The following is a 20,060-nucleotide window of genomic DNA, read 5'->3' as shown; positions in this document are numbered from 1 at the left end:
CACCCGACGGAGGGTCACCAGTATGACCTTTCATTTCCCCCCGCCAAACGCAACTAGATTCCGAAGACTGAAGATAAGCAACTGTATGGTACTGTAGTTATACTGTACAGCCAGAAGAAAATAGGCATCCAAAGGTTCTGCCACAGTTTGTATCGTGTAGGAAGATTATGTTGAAATAATTTCATCTGTGCATGTTGGTAACTTAAATTATGAAGTTTGTCTGATAAAAGCCTGATGTTGCCTCGCAAGTAGATTTGACTTCAATGCATCAGGATTGGGAAATCAACAACTACTGTGGAACCTTACAAACTTATAGGGGGTATTGTATGAGATCCTTTATATATTTTGTAATATTATAAGCTTTAATTGTCCTGTTAAAGGTAGTTGGAGAGGATATTTACTCAGTAAATATTTTATTAATGTTAATAATTTGTTTTATATCTCAATATCATAGCCCTCCGATGATGCATGCATACATTGTCCCAGTCTGATTCCACTTTTGGCTGTCACAATTATTCAGTGATGGCCAGATAGGGTGCCAGAAAGCCTATTGAAATACTCTAGTGTGTGTGTGTGTGTGTGTGTGTGTGTGTGTGTGTGTGTGTGTGTGTGTGTGTGTGTGTGTGTGTGTGTGTGTTTGCCTGTCTCACAGTGTGAGACTTTGATTGCAATGATTGCACCACCTGCACCATCTCTCCCTCCTCACATCTTGGGAATCGACTGCTGTTTAATGGGCTCCATCTACTTCCATTAATGACACTCCAAATTATCATTAATGGCGTAACAGCATGTGTCAAGGCAGGAAACAGCCACTCAAGAGCTCAGAGATAACAAGGATCTATTTCGACAGGACAGAGGGAACACTGAGCCATCCCACTTAAACTCAGCCCACATCTGATATCAGGTGGCTTAAGTAGTGGGCTACGGTGGTGATGGTGATGGCTACATTGATTGCAGCCAATTGGTTTTCTGCAAGTATATTATTAGTCTGTTTTTCATGTGGCCTGTCTTACTGAACTTCAAAGACAAAGACAAAAAAAATCCTACCCATAGTATTTAATTTAGTAAAATATAAACTCTTATGAATTACGTTGTGTTGAGGGGAAAATATAACGGGAAGAAGTACTTGGCAGCAGAAATACTGAACAAAAATTATAGCATTTTAAAACCCACTTTATTGACAGCTTCTTGCCCTCAGTACAATGCAATGCAACAAGATTTGAAGTGCTGAGCACAGAGGAATAAATACAGCAATAAATACAGTACTGACCTGCCTTACTGGCCATCTTAATTCAGACACACTAGAGCCATCAGATCCTCACCACAAACACGCAAACCAATAAGACATCATAGACGACATGGAGTCAAGGTTCCTGCTTCCCCCTTAAATCAAAATGGTCATGGATCGTCATGGACTGATATGCACAGCACTTGAATGTTGTCGAAGAAAGCGATGATATTTCTTTCGAAATGTATACGATATCTGTCATCATTTTGTCAAGGTCTTATCCTCTCGCCTGAGAACGGAGAGGCAGTGCAGAGCGTCTGAAAGCAGAACCTTTCACAAAGTTTATAAAAGATGACAGCTTAATCCACCAAGCCGTTCTGCAACGTTGATCAGTCACCGCAGTCACTGAATGAGGCCTGGTCATGTTGGTAAAGGCTGAATAGTACAAGAGTCTGTAAATGATCCATGTTCAACAGCAATGAAAGAATGACAATTCTCAATTTGACAGACACATTTGCCTTTGTGCAGGCATAAGTGTTGATCCTTTACTAATAAAACTCATGTCACTATAAGTTAAAAAAAACAACAACATATCTAATCAAGCCTCGACACAGAACCAAACACAAGTTTCTTGTCACTTTGAAATAATCCTAATGTTCTTTCGTGTTAATGCCTGTGAGAGTTTAGTTGTTTAGATAGATATCCTGTACAGTAGATGTTGGACTATGAAACCATTTCAAGTAAGAGGAAATGTAATATCAGAAGCACAAATTAAAAACAAACAAATAAATAAATAAATAATGAACATTCACAGACAGGGCATCTGACTGAATCACCTGACAAATTCTGAGAGAAATGCTAAACCACACAAAACACACATATTTATGGAAACCAACCATATAGGCAATTGCAAGACCGTGTATATTTGTTTTAGGACCTATACAGTACCTTATATTGCATTCACAAATTAATATCTCCACCCTGCATGTCTTCATATTACCACAGGGAGTCTGCCTCTTGGTACAGTGTGATTTTCTTTTACAACACCTACAGTACTTGTTCCTCACACTATGTAAAAAGATGATTCATAAACCAAGTGGCAGTCATTAAAAAGAAGCACATCAAAATGTTTTATGAAATACGCAAACGTGTTTGAACCCTTCAACATTTCTACTCTGTGCGCATATTCACTCTCACACTCACACACACACACACACACACACACACACACACACACACACACACACACACACACACACACACACACACACACTTGTCCCGATCTCACACTCACAGGTGAGACGATGTGTGAAAGCTCATACTGCCTAATCACTGATTAATTAGGCATGTTAGTATACCAGCTTAAAACATATGTTTATGAAAGTGAAATGCCAGAGAGATGAACCAATCATTGTCCACATTATTATTCACTTCTATTGATTTTGGAATATGGGTTGTATGCATTGCTAGATTTTATTTGTATTCCTACTGCATCCTTGTTAGTATGTGAAATGCATTATGAGCTTTCAGACAAAATGACAGTGGGTGGGAGAGTACGAGAGAGAGAGAGAGAGAGAGAGAGAGAGAGAGAGAGAGAGAGAGAGAGAGAGAGAGAGAGAGAGAGAGAGAGAGAGAGAGAGAGAGAGAGAGAGAGAGAGAGAGAGAGAGAGAGAGAGAGAGAGAGAGAGGAGAGAGAGAGAGAGAGAGAGAGAGAGAGAGAGAGAGAGAGAGAGAGAGAGAGAGAGAGAGAGAGAGAGAGAGAGAGAGAGAGAGAGAGAGAGAGAGAGAGAGAGAGAGAGAGGGAGGAGAGAGAGGGGAATAAAAGTAATCTGTGATTAAGGCAGTCTCAAATATTGCAGAGAGGTTTTTGGCCCCCAGTTCTGGAGACAGACTGCCACAACAGTCTTCAGTTCCCAGCTCTTATTCACTGCTGCTTCCTACGTTTTTCCCACAGATGACAGAGCAGACGGGAGGATATGAATAGAGATGGCTAACAAAAATGTGAGAATGATGCCACAATTTTAGACCCATGAACAAGATAACCCAGAAAAACAACAACATTGAGCAGTAATCCTCTTTGGAAGAAAAAAAAAGTCCTATTTGGTTTGTGTATCAGTCTTTCACACAATGAGTAATCTTTTACAGGGACCTAAATTAAAAATGAATTTAAAAAAGCACAGCTTGAGGGCAAGTTAATTAAGAACTGAAAGTAAAATAGTAGCCTACATGTCTAACGTGTCAACTGAAGTTATCGTAAGGGGCTTTTTAAAAGAGAGGCGTGCAGAGACGGGGAGAGATGGAGGTCCCACTGAGCTCAATTCTTGTCTCACTTAATTGAGTTCATTCCGACACACAGAGGAAAGTCAATGCAGACACAAACATATTAGTAGAGATTTTAGAGCCGCGGCTCCTTCAGTGTCTTCCGCAGAGCTCTCTTGAAGGGTTTGTGTGACTCTAGCTTGCATGTCGTGGGGCCTCGAACACAGAGTTTTAATATCTGCCAGCGTGGCAGCCCTAAGGTACGGCCCCCTTGGTGTTGCTTCCCATTGTTAGCTGCACTCCGGGCTTTGAACAATACCTACACCGCTAACGGAACTCCACGATCCATTCCTGTACAGTGCAGACGGTCTCTTTAGACCCATTCCTGCATGGAACGCTTGCAGTACAGTATGTGGCGCTGCGTGCTCTTCCTCCTGAACTGGAAGACCGTGTAAAGCAGGACCATCATGCACAGCGCCAGGACGCAGGGGATGGCGATGGCCACCGCCTTCTCCGTGCCACCCGCGCTGTCCAGTTTGATGACGATGTCCACGTCGCCGCTGTCGTAGTGGCGCTCCTCCACCTCCGGGGGGCTCCAGTCCCAATCTGGGTCGGCAGGCAAGCCATCGCAGCCCATGAAGTCCCTCAGAATGGACCTGGGGTAGCCGGGCTCCACCCGCAGCAGCTGATTGTTGAACTTCCAGTACTCCTTCCCCTTGTAGAAGTAGGTGTAGCCTGGATGGGGGGAGGGGGGGGGGGGTCACAGCAGAGTCACTCACAGTTTTATGGTTGAACGGTAAAGATTTTGCAATTAGTTGCACCAATGACTAGTTTATAGTGCAGCAGTGTGAGAGAATGAGACCTTTGTTCTCAGATCCTAGAACTTGATCAATAGACCCTTTTCACGGCAGGCATTTTGATGGGTAAGCACTAACCACAGCTGAAGGCAATATAACATTAATTGTGGGTGTCTTTCATTTAGGTGTTAACTGTGTGCCAGTATGGACAGCTCCTGTACATTTCAACTTCTTGTTGGCACACAGAAACACCTAAAATGAAACACACACACAATCAACGTTGTTACATTGTAACGTCGTTATGTTGCGTTTACCCATCAAATTGTCTGCAGTGAAAAGCGTTACATTTTTCTTTGTACCTTGTTTATTATGAGCATGTACAGTGGCCAAACCTACAGATTTCAATTTTAAGGTTAACCACGTAAACCCTATAATACTTAGTTGCCTGGAGTCCCTGGTCACTAAAACCCTATAATACTCCTTAGTTGCCTGGAGTCCCTGGTCACTATAGGCTCCCTCCTGTTTTTACGCTACGTCACAAGTCACAACACAATGCGTTCTGAGCTTGTAGATCCGCTATTTTTGTCAAATGTTTGCCCCAGAATAGGGACACCAGTGTTCATGTGGTTAAGATAAGCTTGAACTGTGCTAAATGAGCATAGCGCCTTATGCAGTGCCAAGTACCACAGCAATGCTGTGTGAAAAGGGAGGACTGTGGCAGGGAATGTAGGGCAGATAAGCACAGCTTAGCAGTTGCAGATAAATAGGACATACCATTGGCCTTGTCCACAAAGGCTCCCTGTGGAGAATCAGGGATACCCTTCCATACGGTGATGGGTTTTGGATATCCAGGGTCCATTGTCCTCATGTCCTCGTTGTACCTCCAATATCTAGTAGGATATAAATACAATGGGCAATGAGAAGGTACAGTACACAGTGAAATCCATTTTTTACACTCTCAGTTAAATTATCCCTCTGGATTTTGCTGTGCATGCAAATGTAGGCAAAACACAGACACACACATTCACACACCGACAGATATAAATAAACACAAACGCCCACAAATCAATGTCAACATTAATGACAGTCCAGCTTTCCAACACATTGATATCATCACATGACACCTAATCCATGTGCAATGAAGCATCAAAACATCAAACCAATTCAGTCTCTTCCAGTCGTTCTGCTGCACAGGATCAGCAACCCGGTTCCAAAATAATCACAAGAACACCCCCATCCCCACTCCCAGATCACTGATGCCAAACTCCCATCCACTGATCATTTTTCGCCACTGACATTCGCTGTGGCACAGACAGAACCACCAGTTACCAAATTGGTGTCACACCACTGCTTATCTACTGGGTGAGGCAGAATTTATTCACATGAGTTATTTTTCTCTATGTCCTTCTGAAAAATGTATGGACCTCAATGTAACTGAGTGGGATATTTGAGAATTTCAACCGAGCGGGGCCAGACTAATCTGCCGAGGGCTCTTTTTTTTGTTCACTGGCAGATTTGTCTGGTTTCCAGGCTATGGCAGGTGAGCCAGGATACAATGGCAATGGCAAGCAGTGGGTGGAATTAATTGCTATAACGACCACATTTGGGAGAAAAAAGGGGTAAAAATAATTGGCTGCTCAATTAATTATAATAATAAATCTACTAGCTAACGTTGTGAGCTCGTAGATTGGCTATTTTAGCTTATTCGCTGTGCAAGGAAGTGCAGTAGCTGTGGTTAAGTGGTTAAGTGTAGAATTTGTTGTTGATGTCGTATTTCAACACTAGAGGGTATCATATTAATAAACAACAGTATAGGAACACGCAAGCATGCACGCTCGCATGTACGCACGCACGCACGCACGCACGCGCGCGCGCGCACACACACACACACACACACACACACACACACACACACACACACACACACACACACACACACACAGTCAGGGTCTGCTACACACAAATTTGTTTATGATTGCTGTATCAGTCATAGAGATTAAATCATGTTTTTTGAGGATGGACAGGAAGTCCTTTTTTGTGATTCTGTGCAACAGGAGGCTGAGGGACGATGACAGTATCATGACAAAACCGTTTATGTGCTCTCACCATGAGATCCATAGCCAGATATGATATGATTTATCATAACAGATGAACAAACATCTGAGTCACGTTGAACTGCTCTCCAACTCCCTCGCAATGCACATGCATTACATAAACAACAGATCCTCTATTGCAAGTGGCTTCAGTAATGAATACATATTCATGAAACAAATTATCTAAGGGAAGAATACACCATAATCATAGAGTTTAATCTACATCAAGGAATTGACCAGCCAAAACAAAAGAGAAAAAAGTTAGAATAACCTGTGTTTGAATTTACAGGTGAACTATTCCTTTAATGGAAACAATTGCAGTAGCCTTTTGACAAGATCAATGGCTTTGGGGGACACGGTAATATAATCTGAGCAGCACTTTGCCACTCCGAGCAGGTGCTGTCCAGGGTTGAATTTCTGACGCTGATGACGACACTAAACTTCACAGAGGACACATGCAGGGTTTGATTTGTAAAAATAAAGAAAACAAGAGGGAGTGACAAAACTCACACATTGTGAGCTTGTAGATCTGCTATTTTTGGGCGAATGGAAAATTACAAAACAACATTTTGAATTGAATTGAAAATAAATTGAGTTTAGCATTCTTTAAGATTTCTGTTCAGTTTTAGTTCATTTTGTAAACACAACACAGATTCAGTTAGTTAGTCAGTTTTTTTTTAAATTATTATTATACTTTTCCAATTCTAGTTGGCAATTCTAGTTTTTGTTATTTTGTTGGTTTTAGTTAACCCATTGAGACCTGAAGCCGATTCTACATGTCTCCTAAATCCCAACAGTTTTCTGAAAAACGTATGTTTCTATATCAGTGGTGCTCAATCTTTTTCATGTCAAGGACCCCCAAATTTATATGTATTTGGCCGCGGACCCCCTTCAAAATATTTTGATCCAGGGACCCCCAGAAGCAAAGATTTGAGTTAAAAATGTTCGCTTTAAAAATATATATATTCAGAAGATTTGCACACATTTTCACGATTTTTGAAAAATAGCAGATCTACAAGCTCGTAGCGCGGCACTCGGTGCCGCGCTACAAGCTTGTATATGTGCTATTTTTGAATAGCCCAAAGTGTAAAATAATGCTTTTTAGCTCAAATCTAAAAATTAATGGGTTAAACATAATAACCCTGCTCCCCCTCCAGACAAACCTGTCTCCTTTGAAGAAGTAAGTCTTGGCCACGTCTTCCCACCAGACAGCTGTTTCGATGCTCTGTGTGGGCATGCCACTCCCGAACAAGGTGATGTCCTGAGGGTAGGTGGGCTGCAGAGTGGTGTCCTTGAACACCCAGAAGTGCTTCCCTAAAGAAAATATGCACCCGTCGTCAGTCACATCAGTAGCAGTAGGGGACACAATGAAGTCACAAACTGAATCCTAAAACTAATATCCACTGGTACACATTACAACAAGCACTGCTGGCTCCCAATGTATTCAAGCGCTCTGGGAAATATCTTGCAGTTCTGCTGATATTCTCTTTTTTTCCTGTCTAAGTGTTCATATATAGCATATACTGTAGGCCTATATATATATATATATATATATATATATATATATATATATATATATATATATATATATATGCAGTATTTTACACAATACAATAAATATCAATTTCTGAAGACAATTCCACAGAGACACATTCATACATGGTTTATTGATACTACTGTTGCATTTCATTCAGTCTGATAAGTGCCTCCGGCAGGCTGAAGACTGAAGAGCCTATTGCACTTGGACTAAGTAGCTGTGTGTATACTGTACACAGACGAGCACACACGCTCACGCTCACACACACACACACACACACACACACACACACACACACACACACACACACACACACACACACACACACACACACACACACACACACACACACACACACACACACACACACACAGAGTTACGCCCCCCTGAGTGAATAAATAAAGCATGGGGCACTTTCTGATCCTACTGGGTGACAGATGTCATGTTAATCTGCCTGATGGACTGATGGTGGACGGACTGGACCCTCAACTCGCTCTGTTAGCATACAGCACACACAAACAACCTCACAGTCACAACCACTCTGACTCCACACACAAACAACCTCACAGTCACAACCACTCTGACTCCACACACAAACAACCTCACAGTCACAACCACTCAGTCAGTTTTCATGTTGTTGAATAGGGTACATTGAAGCTACAATGCATTGCATTATGACGCATTGTGAGCTTGTAGATTTGCTGTTTTCCCTATTCGTCGTATACAGTAGGGCTTAAGTGGCTTACTTGCAGTCAGTGACACACGCATCTTTCATTCTGTTTCTTACCTTTAAAAAATACAAACTTCCCTTCACTGTTTTCATAGACGGCGTCTATTTTGGAAGGCAGTCCTCTCCAGAAGTAGTTGATCTGCATGGGGTAGCCAGGGACTACTGAGTTGTCCCGCACCCTCCAGAACCACTGGTCCTGTAGAAATGGACATGACATGTAGAGGTGTAACAGTTAAGCAAACCAATCGATTTAATCAATAAAAGCTCCTCTCAGTATGATATGATATGATATGATATGATATGATATGATATGATAAAATATTTGAATAAAATATATCAATTTTTGGGGGGAAATATACATTTTGCATTTTTCCCTCCAATCTTTGGTTCAAATTGTGAAAATAGCACATCTACAAGCTCACAATGCTTGTAGATCGGCTATTTTCATTATTTTAAAATGTGTCACAGAGTAGCCTCTTACAAACTAATTTTCTCAATGTATACACATTCATAATGAAATGTATGTTATGCTTGTAACTTGCAGATTCCCAGTCCCACAGAAGGTGCACATTCTGTTGTGACTGGAATAGCTAATGTGTTTTTGTTTATCTGCACAGGAATATGCTGTTATGCGGGTGCGGCCTGTTGAAGCCTAGCTGTGTAGTTGGGTGATTGGTGCCTGAAGAGCTTATTGAGGGGTGCCAGGCTGATTGATTAGAACATGGGGAGCATCTTGGGTGAATTGCTATTGTACTTGTGGCTGGTTGATTAGAAAGCCAAGGGTGGAGTCTGTAGAGTATATAAGGGGAACAGCTCAGTGGGAGTGTAGGCTGCCATGGGGAGAGGTTGACACTGCTGTTCCATTAATTTCAGTTATTTGAATTTTGTGTTGCATTTTTGTTGTCCTGGCCTGGATGCAATTACAAATCTTTAGTTTTTCTGCAAGCCTGCCTCCTGGTCCATTTTTGAATATTCCGTGTTTTTTACTTTGACTTTGTGCCGATCTCTCCCTTTAAAATAATAAAAAGGAACGGTTTTAGACATGCAAGGTTTCCACCTGACAGCGAATACATGGAAAATATACAGTCCTCAACACAGTGCAGTCCTCAGTGTTAATTTAAGTCTAAATATAAATTCCATCCAAATGGACCTGGTCTATTTGTACCTGCTGGACCAGGTACAGTAACAAAATCAGAATCATTTTTATTGCCAGGTTAAGTATGTTTGCACATCCGAAAAAAATATGTCAGTGACGTAGCATTACATTTGCACAAGTAAAAAAAAAGAAATATGTAAAGACAAGAATAAAGAAATCCTTATATAAACAATGTATAATATAGAGGCTCATATGCCAACATGGGAAGATAAATAAATATGAATTATTGCATTTGCTGAATTGTGTACACAGAGGATAGGAGCATGCACACATTCGGCACTGAACAATATACCTTGAAAACAAACAGTTCTTGTCTGAGGATGGCCAGGGTGTTGAAGCCTCCATCACAGATATTGGGTTTGGAGTTGGGGTTGGAGGGCTTGGCCCCCTGGGGCGGGCGGTGGGGCCGAACCTGGCGGTCATGCTTGCGGGGGTCCGAGGGCGGGTGGAAGCGGGGAGGAGGGGCTGTTGGTGGGGGCCTGGTGGGCTGTGGAGCCCTGTCTGGTGGACCTGCAGGCAAAAGATTTACATCAGCTCCTGTAGCTAAAAGATGTGGAGAGGAGAAAGACACTGCACCGTCAAACAGTATATCTGAGATATTAAAAAAACACTGTTTCGCATAGAATAATAGCTCTATTAGCTGATGGTTTTAACAATGTGTTGTATCTTTGTAAGGTGAGAAAGCTTCTGAGAATTACCGTATATCTTCTGGATGCCCTGAAGGTCGTCGTGAGGTAGTTTGAAGTTCTCTGTGTCCATGTACTGGTAGAACGGGGCCATAATAGCGGTGGGGTCATTGGAGTGTTCCAGACCAAGGGCGTGGCCCAACTCGTGAACCGCGACCAAGAACAGGTCATTACCTGGCGAGGGGAGAACAACAGAGATGAGGAGAAGAATGTACTGTGTGTGTGTGTGTGTGTGTGTGTGTGTGTGTGTGTGTGTGTGTGTGTGTGTGTGTGTGTGTGTGTGTGTGTGTGTGTCCATATGCGGGGATATCTCAAGAACTGTCTGTCCGACCGATTGACCAAGTCGGTTGGATCAGCGGTTGTCCAAAAATCTCTCTATAAATGTTTCTGTGTCCCTTTTATGCCCATATTATGGAGATCCACAATGCCATCATAGACATTATAATTTAATACTTAAGTGTCCAAGTACTATGATAATGGTTACTGCACTAAGGACGGGTACTTAGTGCAGGTATTTCATAACCAGGGAGGCATGATGCGTTCCCAACGGGCATCGCCATAGTGAAATCAAATATAAATGTGACACACATACAAGATAATAGAAAGTGGTTGTATACACAAATGCACGAACGCGTACACACACACACACACACACACACACACACACACACACACACACACATGCGTGTGTTGGTTTGACAAACGTTTAGGGACATTGCATGGACTCGCATCCATTCCATTCCATGTTCCCTTACCTCTAATTACAACCACTATAGTGCAGTGCCCGTTTTGAACATGGGCCCCTTCAGAACAGACTGATTGCTTTGCTCCCGGAAGTGCTGTTGACCACGTTTTGTCCGCTTGCAGCGTTCTCAAGAAATGCTCATCCAATCAACTTAACACTCCTCGACACTGCACGGACACTGCACGGTCAACATCGTATCCTCAGCACATGCCTAACCTTGAGCCTTAATGAAACAAAACAAAAACTAAACTAAATATAACTAGTCGCACCCTGATTTGGGCAATAAAGGACAAGTATAGGCATTACACCTTAGCAATGTGTTCTGTTTGGGGGATTATACTGAGTTTAATTACAGGGCATAGACTTAAATTGAGACAGTTTAAGAGACGGGAAAGAAACTTATGTCGACATACATTCAGCCAGAAAATCTAATAGCCTGTCCACCTGAACCTAATGTCAGGTGCAGGGTAAAAGCAGGAGTCAGCGCTGCATGAGAATAAATAACATACTCACACATTGTACACAGTCAAATCCTCATCTAATTCTGGGTATTTTTTGCTGTGCATGTATACATACAGCTGCATACAGACACACACACACACACACACACACACACACACACACACACACACACACACACACACACACACACACACACACACACACACACACACACACACACATAAATCATTCTATGGTCAGCATTTAGCTGATAGCATCAGCTTGATTTAAGTGTACCGCGTCCGTGCAGCATGTGACTGAAGATGGCCTCAGGAGATTGTTGCCCTTTAAAACATGATATCCAGCGTTGCAAGCAGCGCTGCATAGAACAACCGCTGCCAGCAGCTAAAAGGTTACACCCCCTCCCCCTCCTAGGGCTGGGCGATATGACTTCAATTCAATACTGTATCACGATTATTTCAAACCTTTTCCTCGATTCCTCGATTTTTTTATAGCGACACATTGTGAGCTTGTAGATTGGATATTTTTGCTATTTTTGAACGCCACCACTGTACAACTTATAACACAGGCTTAAGTGGTAATCAGACTAATCGATTTAGTCAATTATAAAAATGTCAATTATAATATTTGATTAACCTACATGAGCAAGATTAAGTCGGTTATTGGTTTTAAATGTCGGTTTTGATATATTTTCAGTTAATTACCCAGCCCCAGTCCCACCCCCTCCTTCTCCTCTGCCATCGTTGCCACCACGACTCTCTGCCTTCTTCCAGCTAACCAAAAAGCCTCTAGGAACAACACCCACGGGAGAGAGCGAGGTCTGAGCTACCATTAGCATACATGTCAACATGCAACATTTACAAGTGCACTACCGTGAAAGCCCATTAAAGGCTGCACACAGTGTTTCAAACACAAGGAAAGGGCTTTTTTCGGAATCCCGTACGGGCACTAAGCGCAGCTTGCCATGGGACACTGGGCAGGAATTTGACTCGGGAATCTGAGACAATTACCATTGGAGAGAGCGAGAACAAAAGAGACAGGGGTGGGGTGGGGGTGAATTGATACTGTAGGTGGCCGGAGGACAAAAGATGACGGGAAACAAACAAACACGCTAGCTATTACCATCTCCCGCTGACAGCCGCGTGTGGAACAGAAGTGTGAGTGGAGCGTTAGCGGAGCATGTGGTATTTGGGTGCGTGGAGGTTCGAGCAGCCTCATGGCGCTCTGACAAGCAAGGTAATTAAAGTGGTTGTGGATGGAGAACTGAGAGAGGGGGCATTTTATTACCATCTCTGCTCCATGGTGTTCCACCTTGGGGGGAGGGGGTAGAGTGGTAAGCCTATACTCTTTGGCCAAACCATTTTCAAACCATGTAGTAAAAATATAAACATAAAAATCACTCAAATAAAATGATATAATGTCATTAATAATTTACTGGCCCCCTGCCCTTCTTATGAGGCGATGAGGGGTGGCAGGAACCGATAGAAGCTGGTTGATTGGTTGACCTGCTGTGACATACTGTACTGTGTATGAGGTCAGTTTTATTCATGTCAGTCAAAAAGGGCTGACTGACATGTCTAAACATGTGATTTTGAGGGAGGCTGCTGTATAATAAGCTGATGTGACGTCTACAGTGGATATTCCCATCTAACTGTCTACTAAGATACTGGATAGTTAGTTTTTTGTACTTTTGACGCGGTTGAGGAATGTAATTTATACATTTTTGCAATGGTTACTGTATAATAATGTTAGGGCCCACTGTAACATTTTGCCCCCTCTATGGCAAGACCCCTGCTCCTCCATTGTCCCCGTTAACACCACCCTGTTTACAGTGGTGACGAGCAACAGCCTACACAGCACTGCAGTAACACAACGTAACATTACTGTACTCAACATGACATCACATGACATAACTGTAAATCGCATCTATACACTGGGATATGCTTAGTTTCTAGGCCTGGATATCTTATTAACTCAAATATTATGGTCTAAATTGCTATAGTCATTGGATATTTATTTGTTATGTGCAGTTTCATGTAGAATTCTCTTGAAACCTACGATTGAGCTACCAAATTCACTACAAAGAAAATAAATGGTATAAGAACATGACGTGACAATAGTGTCCGTTTCGACACAGTCATCTCAAGAGTTCTCAAAAATAATAATAACAATAATTTCTGCATTCTTCTTTTTTTTATTCAGCGTACCTCATACTGTGTCCTGCTCTGCGAAATCCTGTGTGTTAATTTAACCCTCAGGATTTTGCAGAGTGTGAAACTCTGTCTTTGTTCGTTATCTACTTTCCATTAGCTGATATCTACTCTCTCCCATTCCTTTGCTATCTCACTGACTAAATGCACCATTCTGTTTCTCTCGTTGTCCTTCACTTGTCTTCCTCCACCGCTGTCTCCACCCTCTCTTCCTCCCACTTTCTAGATTAAAGGACCATAGAGGTGTTCTGGTCTGCTTGTCTTATTGACTACCTCTCACTGTGTACACTTTACATTATACTGCCAACCATTTGACATGGCATATTGTGGTTTGTTTGGTCTTCGAGGAAGAAAATCAACTTGCAAAGATAGCTTGCTTTACCCTTCCCCTTTTAATTGCTATCTACAGTATCTTTCCTTCTAATTTATTCTTTCTTTCCCTCTTATAGCATTCATCCACCTTCTCTCTCAGATATTATCACTCTCACACACACACACACACACACACACACACACACACACACACACACACACACACACACACACACACACACACACACACACACGTTAGTTCCACTGATCCAAGCCAGAGCACAATCGATTGATTGATTGATTCATCATTACCCCCCCCCCCCCCCATCTCTCGCCTTGTACCACGTACCATCGTGATTGGGGTTCCCCAGGGTCCAAGGCTCGTCAGAGTCGAAGTGTGTGTCACCCCCTATGCCGGGCCCCGGGAAATAGGCATGGGCGAGGAACCCCCCCTCGCCGTCGAAGGGGGAGCTGTCACCATGGAAACCCGAGGCGAAAATGATGGTGATGTCCACGTCACGCCTGCCGCTCTCCAGGGCGCTGTACGGAACGGCCTCGAAGCGCAGCGGAGTCACACCCTGCCACACGTCAAAGGCCCGACGGATGGCATTGTGGGTCTCTTGGGGTCCCACCTTCGGTGTGACGTTCTTGATGCTGCGGGGGAAACGGACAGAGGGGGGTGGAGGCGGTTTAGTCACGGCTGAGCAGGTGATGAGTTGTGGTACGGCGGCAGAGTGGCGGACAATCCCTGCGGTGATTTGTTGAGGTTTATTTATTTATAAAGAACTACAGGGGCGAGGATGCCACGCCCTATCGTGAGGTATAATAGTTCAACAGGTTCAAGGCAGACAAACAGTTGAGAGGGTCTGGGACACGGTATTGCAGACCAGGGTCTCCTGAGCAAGTGCTGAAATGTTTACCACTGAGCCTGCCTGAAGGTCAAAATTCATGTCAAACCAGAAACAGGATGGTCTCAAAGGTCGTGTCAAACCTAGACACAGGATCTAAACGTTTCAATAGAAGAGCAGGGAGACCAAATACAACCACCCTAATTGGATAAGTTATATTGTATTAATATACTCTACCATGCAGATTGGACAAAATAACATTGTCTTCAGTAAGAAATGTTACATAAAACAGCTTTAACTCAGACAGTTACAAATGCATAAATGAATACTGAGGATTTTACTGTGCACAGTATACTGTATACCGTAAGTGGCTATAGAGACTGGGAAGATGCTACACAAGTGGGACAATGTACATTGTAAATGAATTCAGCCAGGAAATAAAGCCTGTACCTGTACCGTCGCAATATTTCTCCTAATCCCCCTGCCAACCCCCCCCCCCCCCGCCTCCCACCCACACACACACACACACACACACACACACACACACACACACACACACGCACACACACACACACACACACACACACACACACACACACACACACACACACACACACACACACACACACACCGCTCACCCACTATAACCCCCCTTAATTTAGAGTGATTTTTTTTTTTCTCAAAATGAGGAGGAACTAAAAAAAATATTTAAAAAGTTTTCACTTCACAAAACTTATTCCAAGCCCAGCAGCTTTCACTGAACTTTTAACACCGCTGCCGTTATCAGTCCCTGGCAGGCAGGGAGGAAAGGGAAATCTCTCTCTGTCACCCACTCCCCACAACCCCCCCCCCCCCCCCACCCTCTCTCTCTCTCTCTCTCTCTCTCTCTCTCTCTCACCACTCATTTTCATGGAGAGAAAGCATTCAGCAGCCTAAGCCCAACACTGATTGGCATTCCATTGGGGGGGGGGGGGGGGGGGGGCAGCAGCTCATCAATTCAAATTCAGAGAGGAAGGAAGGATTTGAATAAATTGACAGCGTTATCGTCCATTACTGCTGTAACCTGTCAATTTCCAGTATGGCCGAGCATCCTTTATCGTTTCCTCCGAAGAAACCTATTAGGAGCTAGGACTTAATCACGCACGATAAGATGGAAACGTACTGTAATAATATAATTATGTTTCAGCAAAAAATATATATATTACGGATGATTTACAAAAGGACATTTTGTCACAATTTGTATTAAAAAACGTTTCAGCTCCTTTGGTTGGTTTTTACAATTCATGCCCAGGAAGGTTGAATGACAAATGCAAAACTAGAAGACGGTGACAAACATGTGCCATTAGATATTATGTCTATTCAAAGCTGTGCACTATAAATAAACATTTACTGTAGTGATGTGTGTAAATTAGTTTGGATGAATGAGGAAGGACATTTTATTTACGACCTGACTGAATGGAATATGTGTGTGTGTGTGTGCGTGTGTGTGTGTGTGTGTGTGTGTGTGTGTGTGTGTGTGTGTGTGTGTGTGTGTGTGTGTGTGTGTGTGTGTGTGTGTATGCTTGTGCACCCACATATATGACGTGCGTAGTGTGTGCAGTCTCTATGACAACACATGGCATATGATGTGTTCCCAGGCGAGTGTAATGATAGAGGGAGCAGGAAGCAAGAGAAGAGAAGGAGGAGAGAGAGAGAGAGAGAGAGAGAGAGAGAGAGAGAGAGAGAAGAGAGAGAGAGAGAGAGAAAGAGGCGGGGAGAGAAAATGAGAGAGCTGTAAATGAATGGACACGTTGGCAAGCGTAGACCTCTATAATAGACACTGCTGATCTACTGGTCGCTATGACAACAATCTCCCATCTCTCACCTGTAGGTGATGTGTGTTCGCTGCCACTTCTGGCCTGTTAGCGCGTACCGCCGCTTCCGTGACCTCGAGACACCCTTTTGTTTGTCTGGAACTCCACACCGCGGCTTCTGCATCCAACTTAATGAGTGGGAGGAGGTGGAGGTGATAAGAAAAAGGAAGGGGCAGTGGAGAGGATAAGATGAGGATAAGATGAGGATAAGATGAGGATAAGAAGAGAGGAGAGGAGAGGAGAGGAGAGGAGAGGAGAGGAGAGGAGAGGAGAGGAGAGAAGAGAAGAGAAGAGAAGAGAAGAGAAGAGAAGAGAAGAGAAGAGAAGAGAAGAGAAGAGAAGAGAAGAGAAGAGAAGAGAAGAGAAGAGAAGAGAAGAGAAGAGAAGAGAAGAGAAGAGAAGGAGAGAGAGGATTGGTGACGATTGGTGACACAAGTCAAACAATGCACTCTCTCCAGCACATCACAACATAAAACACTCTCTGAGAAGTACTTTTTCCTGACAGGAGCTGAGGGAGGGAGTGTGGTGTGGTGTGGTGTGGTGTGGCTAGACTATTCTCCTCTACAGCACTCTTGACTGTCTCTTTCACACATGGAGTGCTCGTTCAGGTCTGATACAATAGGGCAGGTCACCGGCAATCCGCCATGATTCATACTTGGTTGTATACGGTCGCGACTCACCCCAAAGAAAAATTGAAAACATGTATTATTATCAGGCCTGACTTTGATTAAAAAGTGTGTTCTCACTCAAAGCACAACAATAAGCCACGTTGGAAACGTGAAAATTAGTCTCACCTCAGTGTGATGTCACTATGCCATTATGCAAAAGAGGAAGAATGAAAACAGTTAATAAGGCCAGCATTGTTGGGCTGTTTTGGTGTAAACTGGGGCTGGTGGTGATGGCGGCAGACGTTACATTAATTCAGGTGACTTTAATTTCATTCATGGTGAGAACAGAGTCTATTTTTACCCTCCTCCGCTCCGTTCAAATAATCAGTGGCATTACTTTCTCCATCCAAATAGTGACCTTAGGCTTTACAAATGTGACTCGTGAATGTGTGTATACGGATGCATGCACGCGAACATCTCAATTTGTGTGTGTGTGTGTGTGTGTGTGTGTGTGTGTGTGTGTGTGTGTGTGTGTGTGTGTGTGTGTGTGTGTGTGTGTGTGTGTGTGTGTGTGTGTGTGTGTGTGAGTGTGTGAGTGTGTGTGTGTGTGTGTGTGTGTGTGTGTGTGTGTGTGTGTGTGTGTGTGTGTGTGTGTGTGTATGTGCATACATGTGCATGTGTTTCCATGCAATTATACCTAAAGACCTGCTGCACCAACGGCCTGGTCTAGTGTTTGTGTTTGTGCCTCTGCATGTATAAACAGAGCACGTGTGTATGTATACTCACTCCTTGGTGTTATCATCCAGCGTCCCGGTGACATTGAGACCATAGATTTGCTGCATGGCTGCAATAGCCGTGTGCACGGTTTGGACCGAGCGCAGGATAGACCGGGGGTCTGTGTGCGGAAGATAGCCGTACTTCTGTAGCCATTCCTGCAAATAAGTTAAGAATGAGGGCAAGTTCCTGTTATTGATTCTACTTGGTACTAGTAGTAACCACTTGAACCCTAGCATCTCTATTATGGGGGGAAATAGCAGACAATGTGTCGCATTGTGACACGCTGTGAGCTTGTAAACTTTTGGCGACAAGATTTGGTGTAGTGAGGGAAAAAAGAGCAGACCCCAGTCAAGTATAGAGGGTTTAAGTGGTTATTTGTGTAAAAATAAATTAAAACATTTTATTAAAGTAATAACAATATGAACCCTAGCGTCTCAATTCTGTGGTAAACATTCCACAAAAGAATTGTGTTGCCATGTGCTGTGAGCATGTAGCTCGGATATTTTCGTCTAAGATATTTGGTGTTGAGGGAAAAAAGCAGCAGACCAAGCATAGAGCTAGAGAGTATGTATACATATAGGGTTTAAGTTGTTAATATGAGGGATGCGCCACAGTCGGTATAGGTGACAGATTAAAAGCATAATTTGCATATAACAGAAAGAGGTCAGGATGTTTTTAATGCTTCATACCTCTACAGTAGGTCCTTGTACTCATTCACATTTACAATGCCTTCCCATTACCTGTAGTTCTGATTGTATGAGTCGTTATTGGTCAAGGTAATTCACTGTGCATGTATCAAGAGGCAGCACAAACATTCACTGATTTAAAAAATATATATATTTGTACTGTATTAGAGTTAGTCATTATTAGCAGAATAGACGTCAATGGAATTGTGTTGCTAGGCGACCGATTGGGTCCAGGTTTATTTCCGGTCCGCTACTGATATTCACAAACTAACAGGAAATACACTTGGGCCCGTTTCAAATGTTTGTGTTGTCAAGTGTGAAAAGGCCTGTCATTGCAGCCACATGGAAATGGGAATAGGCTGGCCTTCTTACTGACGCATTTCAACTTTGGGTCACTGCTTGAATAACATGGTTGAGAGATTTCATGAGACACTTTCATGAGACACTTACAAGGACAATAATGTGCTGCACCTGCCCTGTATGATCTAGGACAAAGAGAATACTCTTTCATTCATATGCATCTAAATGCTGGTGGAGATTCAGGTTTATTTGATGACGAGGTCTTGGGAAGGCAGAGTAAACAATTGCTTGGAGCCGACCATCTGAGTCCTCCCAGAAACATTATTTAACCACTTAAACCCTGAGTCTAGACTTATTGAACTGACCTGAGTTGGCTCTGTACTTGTCTTGGACCGCTTTTCTCCCTCTACACCAAATATTATCTGCCAAAAATGGCAGATCTACAAGCTCACAACACTTCGCATCATGACATGTGCTTGTAGATCAGCTATTTTTGGCTTTTCCGTAGAATATGGGGTTAACCACCTATACACTCCGGACTCCCCCAAAGGGTCTATTCTGGACCCCTCCTTTTTTCTCTCTACACCAAATACACTTACGCCGAAAATAGCAGCTGTAGATCTGCTCTTTTCGCTGAATGCTCACCCCAGAATAGGGACAGGCAATGTTTAACGAAGCCAACTCAGCCTCACAAAGCCAGAGTGCCAACTCGATTCAAGAAAGCAGCGAGATTGTCTGTTGCCAGGGGTCATTGTCAGTCCCAGCATTGGTGA

General features: G+C 43.1%; 1 protein-coding gene across 1 annotated transcript in view; it reads right to left on the bottom strand.

Moving 5' to 3' along the window:
* Positions 1 to 3,860: 3,860 nt before the first annotated feature.
* The window catches only part of mmp16b (matrix metallopeptidase 16b (membrane-inserted)), a gene marked incomplete at both ends in the record, with an annotated part of 17,223 nt that continues 1,023 nt past the window's right edge, over positions 3,861 to 20,060 (bottom strand). Inside the window, 9 exons of the mRNA XM_084058104.1 lie at positions 3,861 to 4,222; positions 5,059 to 5,174; positions 7,541 to 7,691; positions 8,702 to 8,840; positions 10,093 to 10,310; positions 10,499 to 10,660; positions 14,565 to 14,869; positions 16,928 to 17,044; positions 18,311 to 18,456. Of these exons, the coding sequence (XP_083914230.1) occupies positions 3,861 to 4,222; positions 5,059 to 5,174; positions 7,541 to 7,691; positions 8,702 to 8,840; positions 10,093 to 10,310; positions 10,499 to 10,660; positions 14,565 to 14,869; positions 16,928 to 17,044; positions 18,311 to 18,456 (1,716 nt within the window). The remainder of the gene's footprint in view (positions 4,223 to 5,058; positions 5,175 to 7,540; positions 7,692 to 8,701; positions 8,841 to 10,092; positions 10,311 to 10,498; positions 10,661 to 14,564; positions 14,870 to 16,927; positions 17,045 to 18,310; positions 18,457 to 20,060) is intronic.

This window comes from Gymnoscopelus microlampas (assembly GCF_963454915.1).
Source record: "Gymnoscopelus microlampas genome assembly, chromosome: 5".
NCBI classification, from domain to species: Eukaryota; Metazoa; Chordata; class Actinopteri; order Myctophiformes; family Myctophidae; genus Gymnoscopelus; species Gymnoscopelus microlampas.
This window is presented reverse-complemented; position numbering and strand designations above follow the sequence as displayed.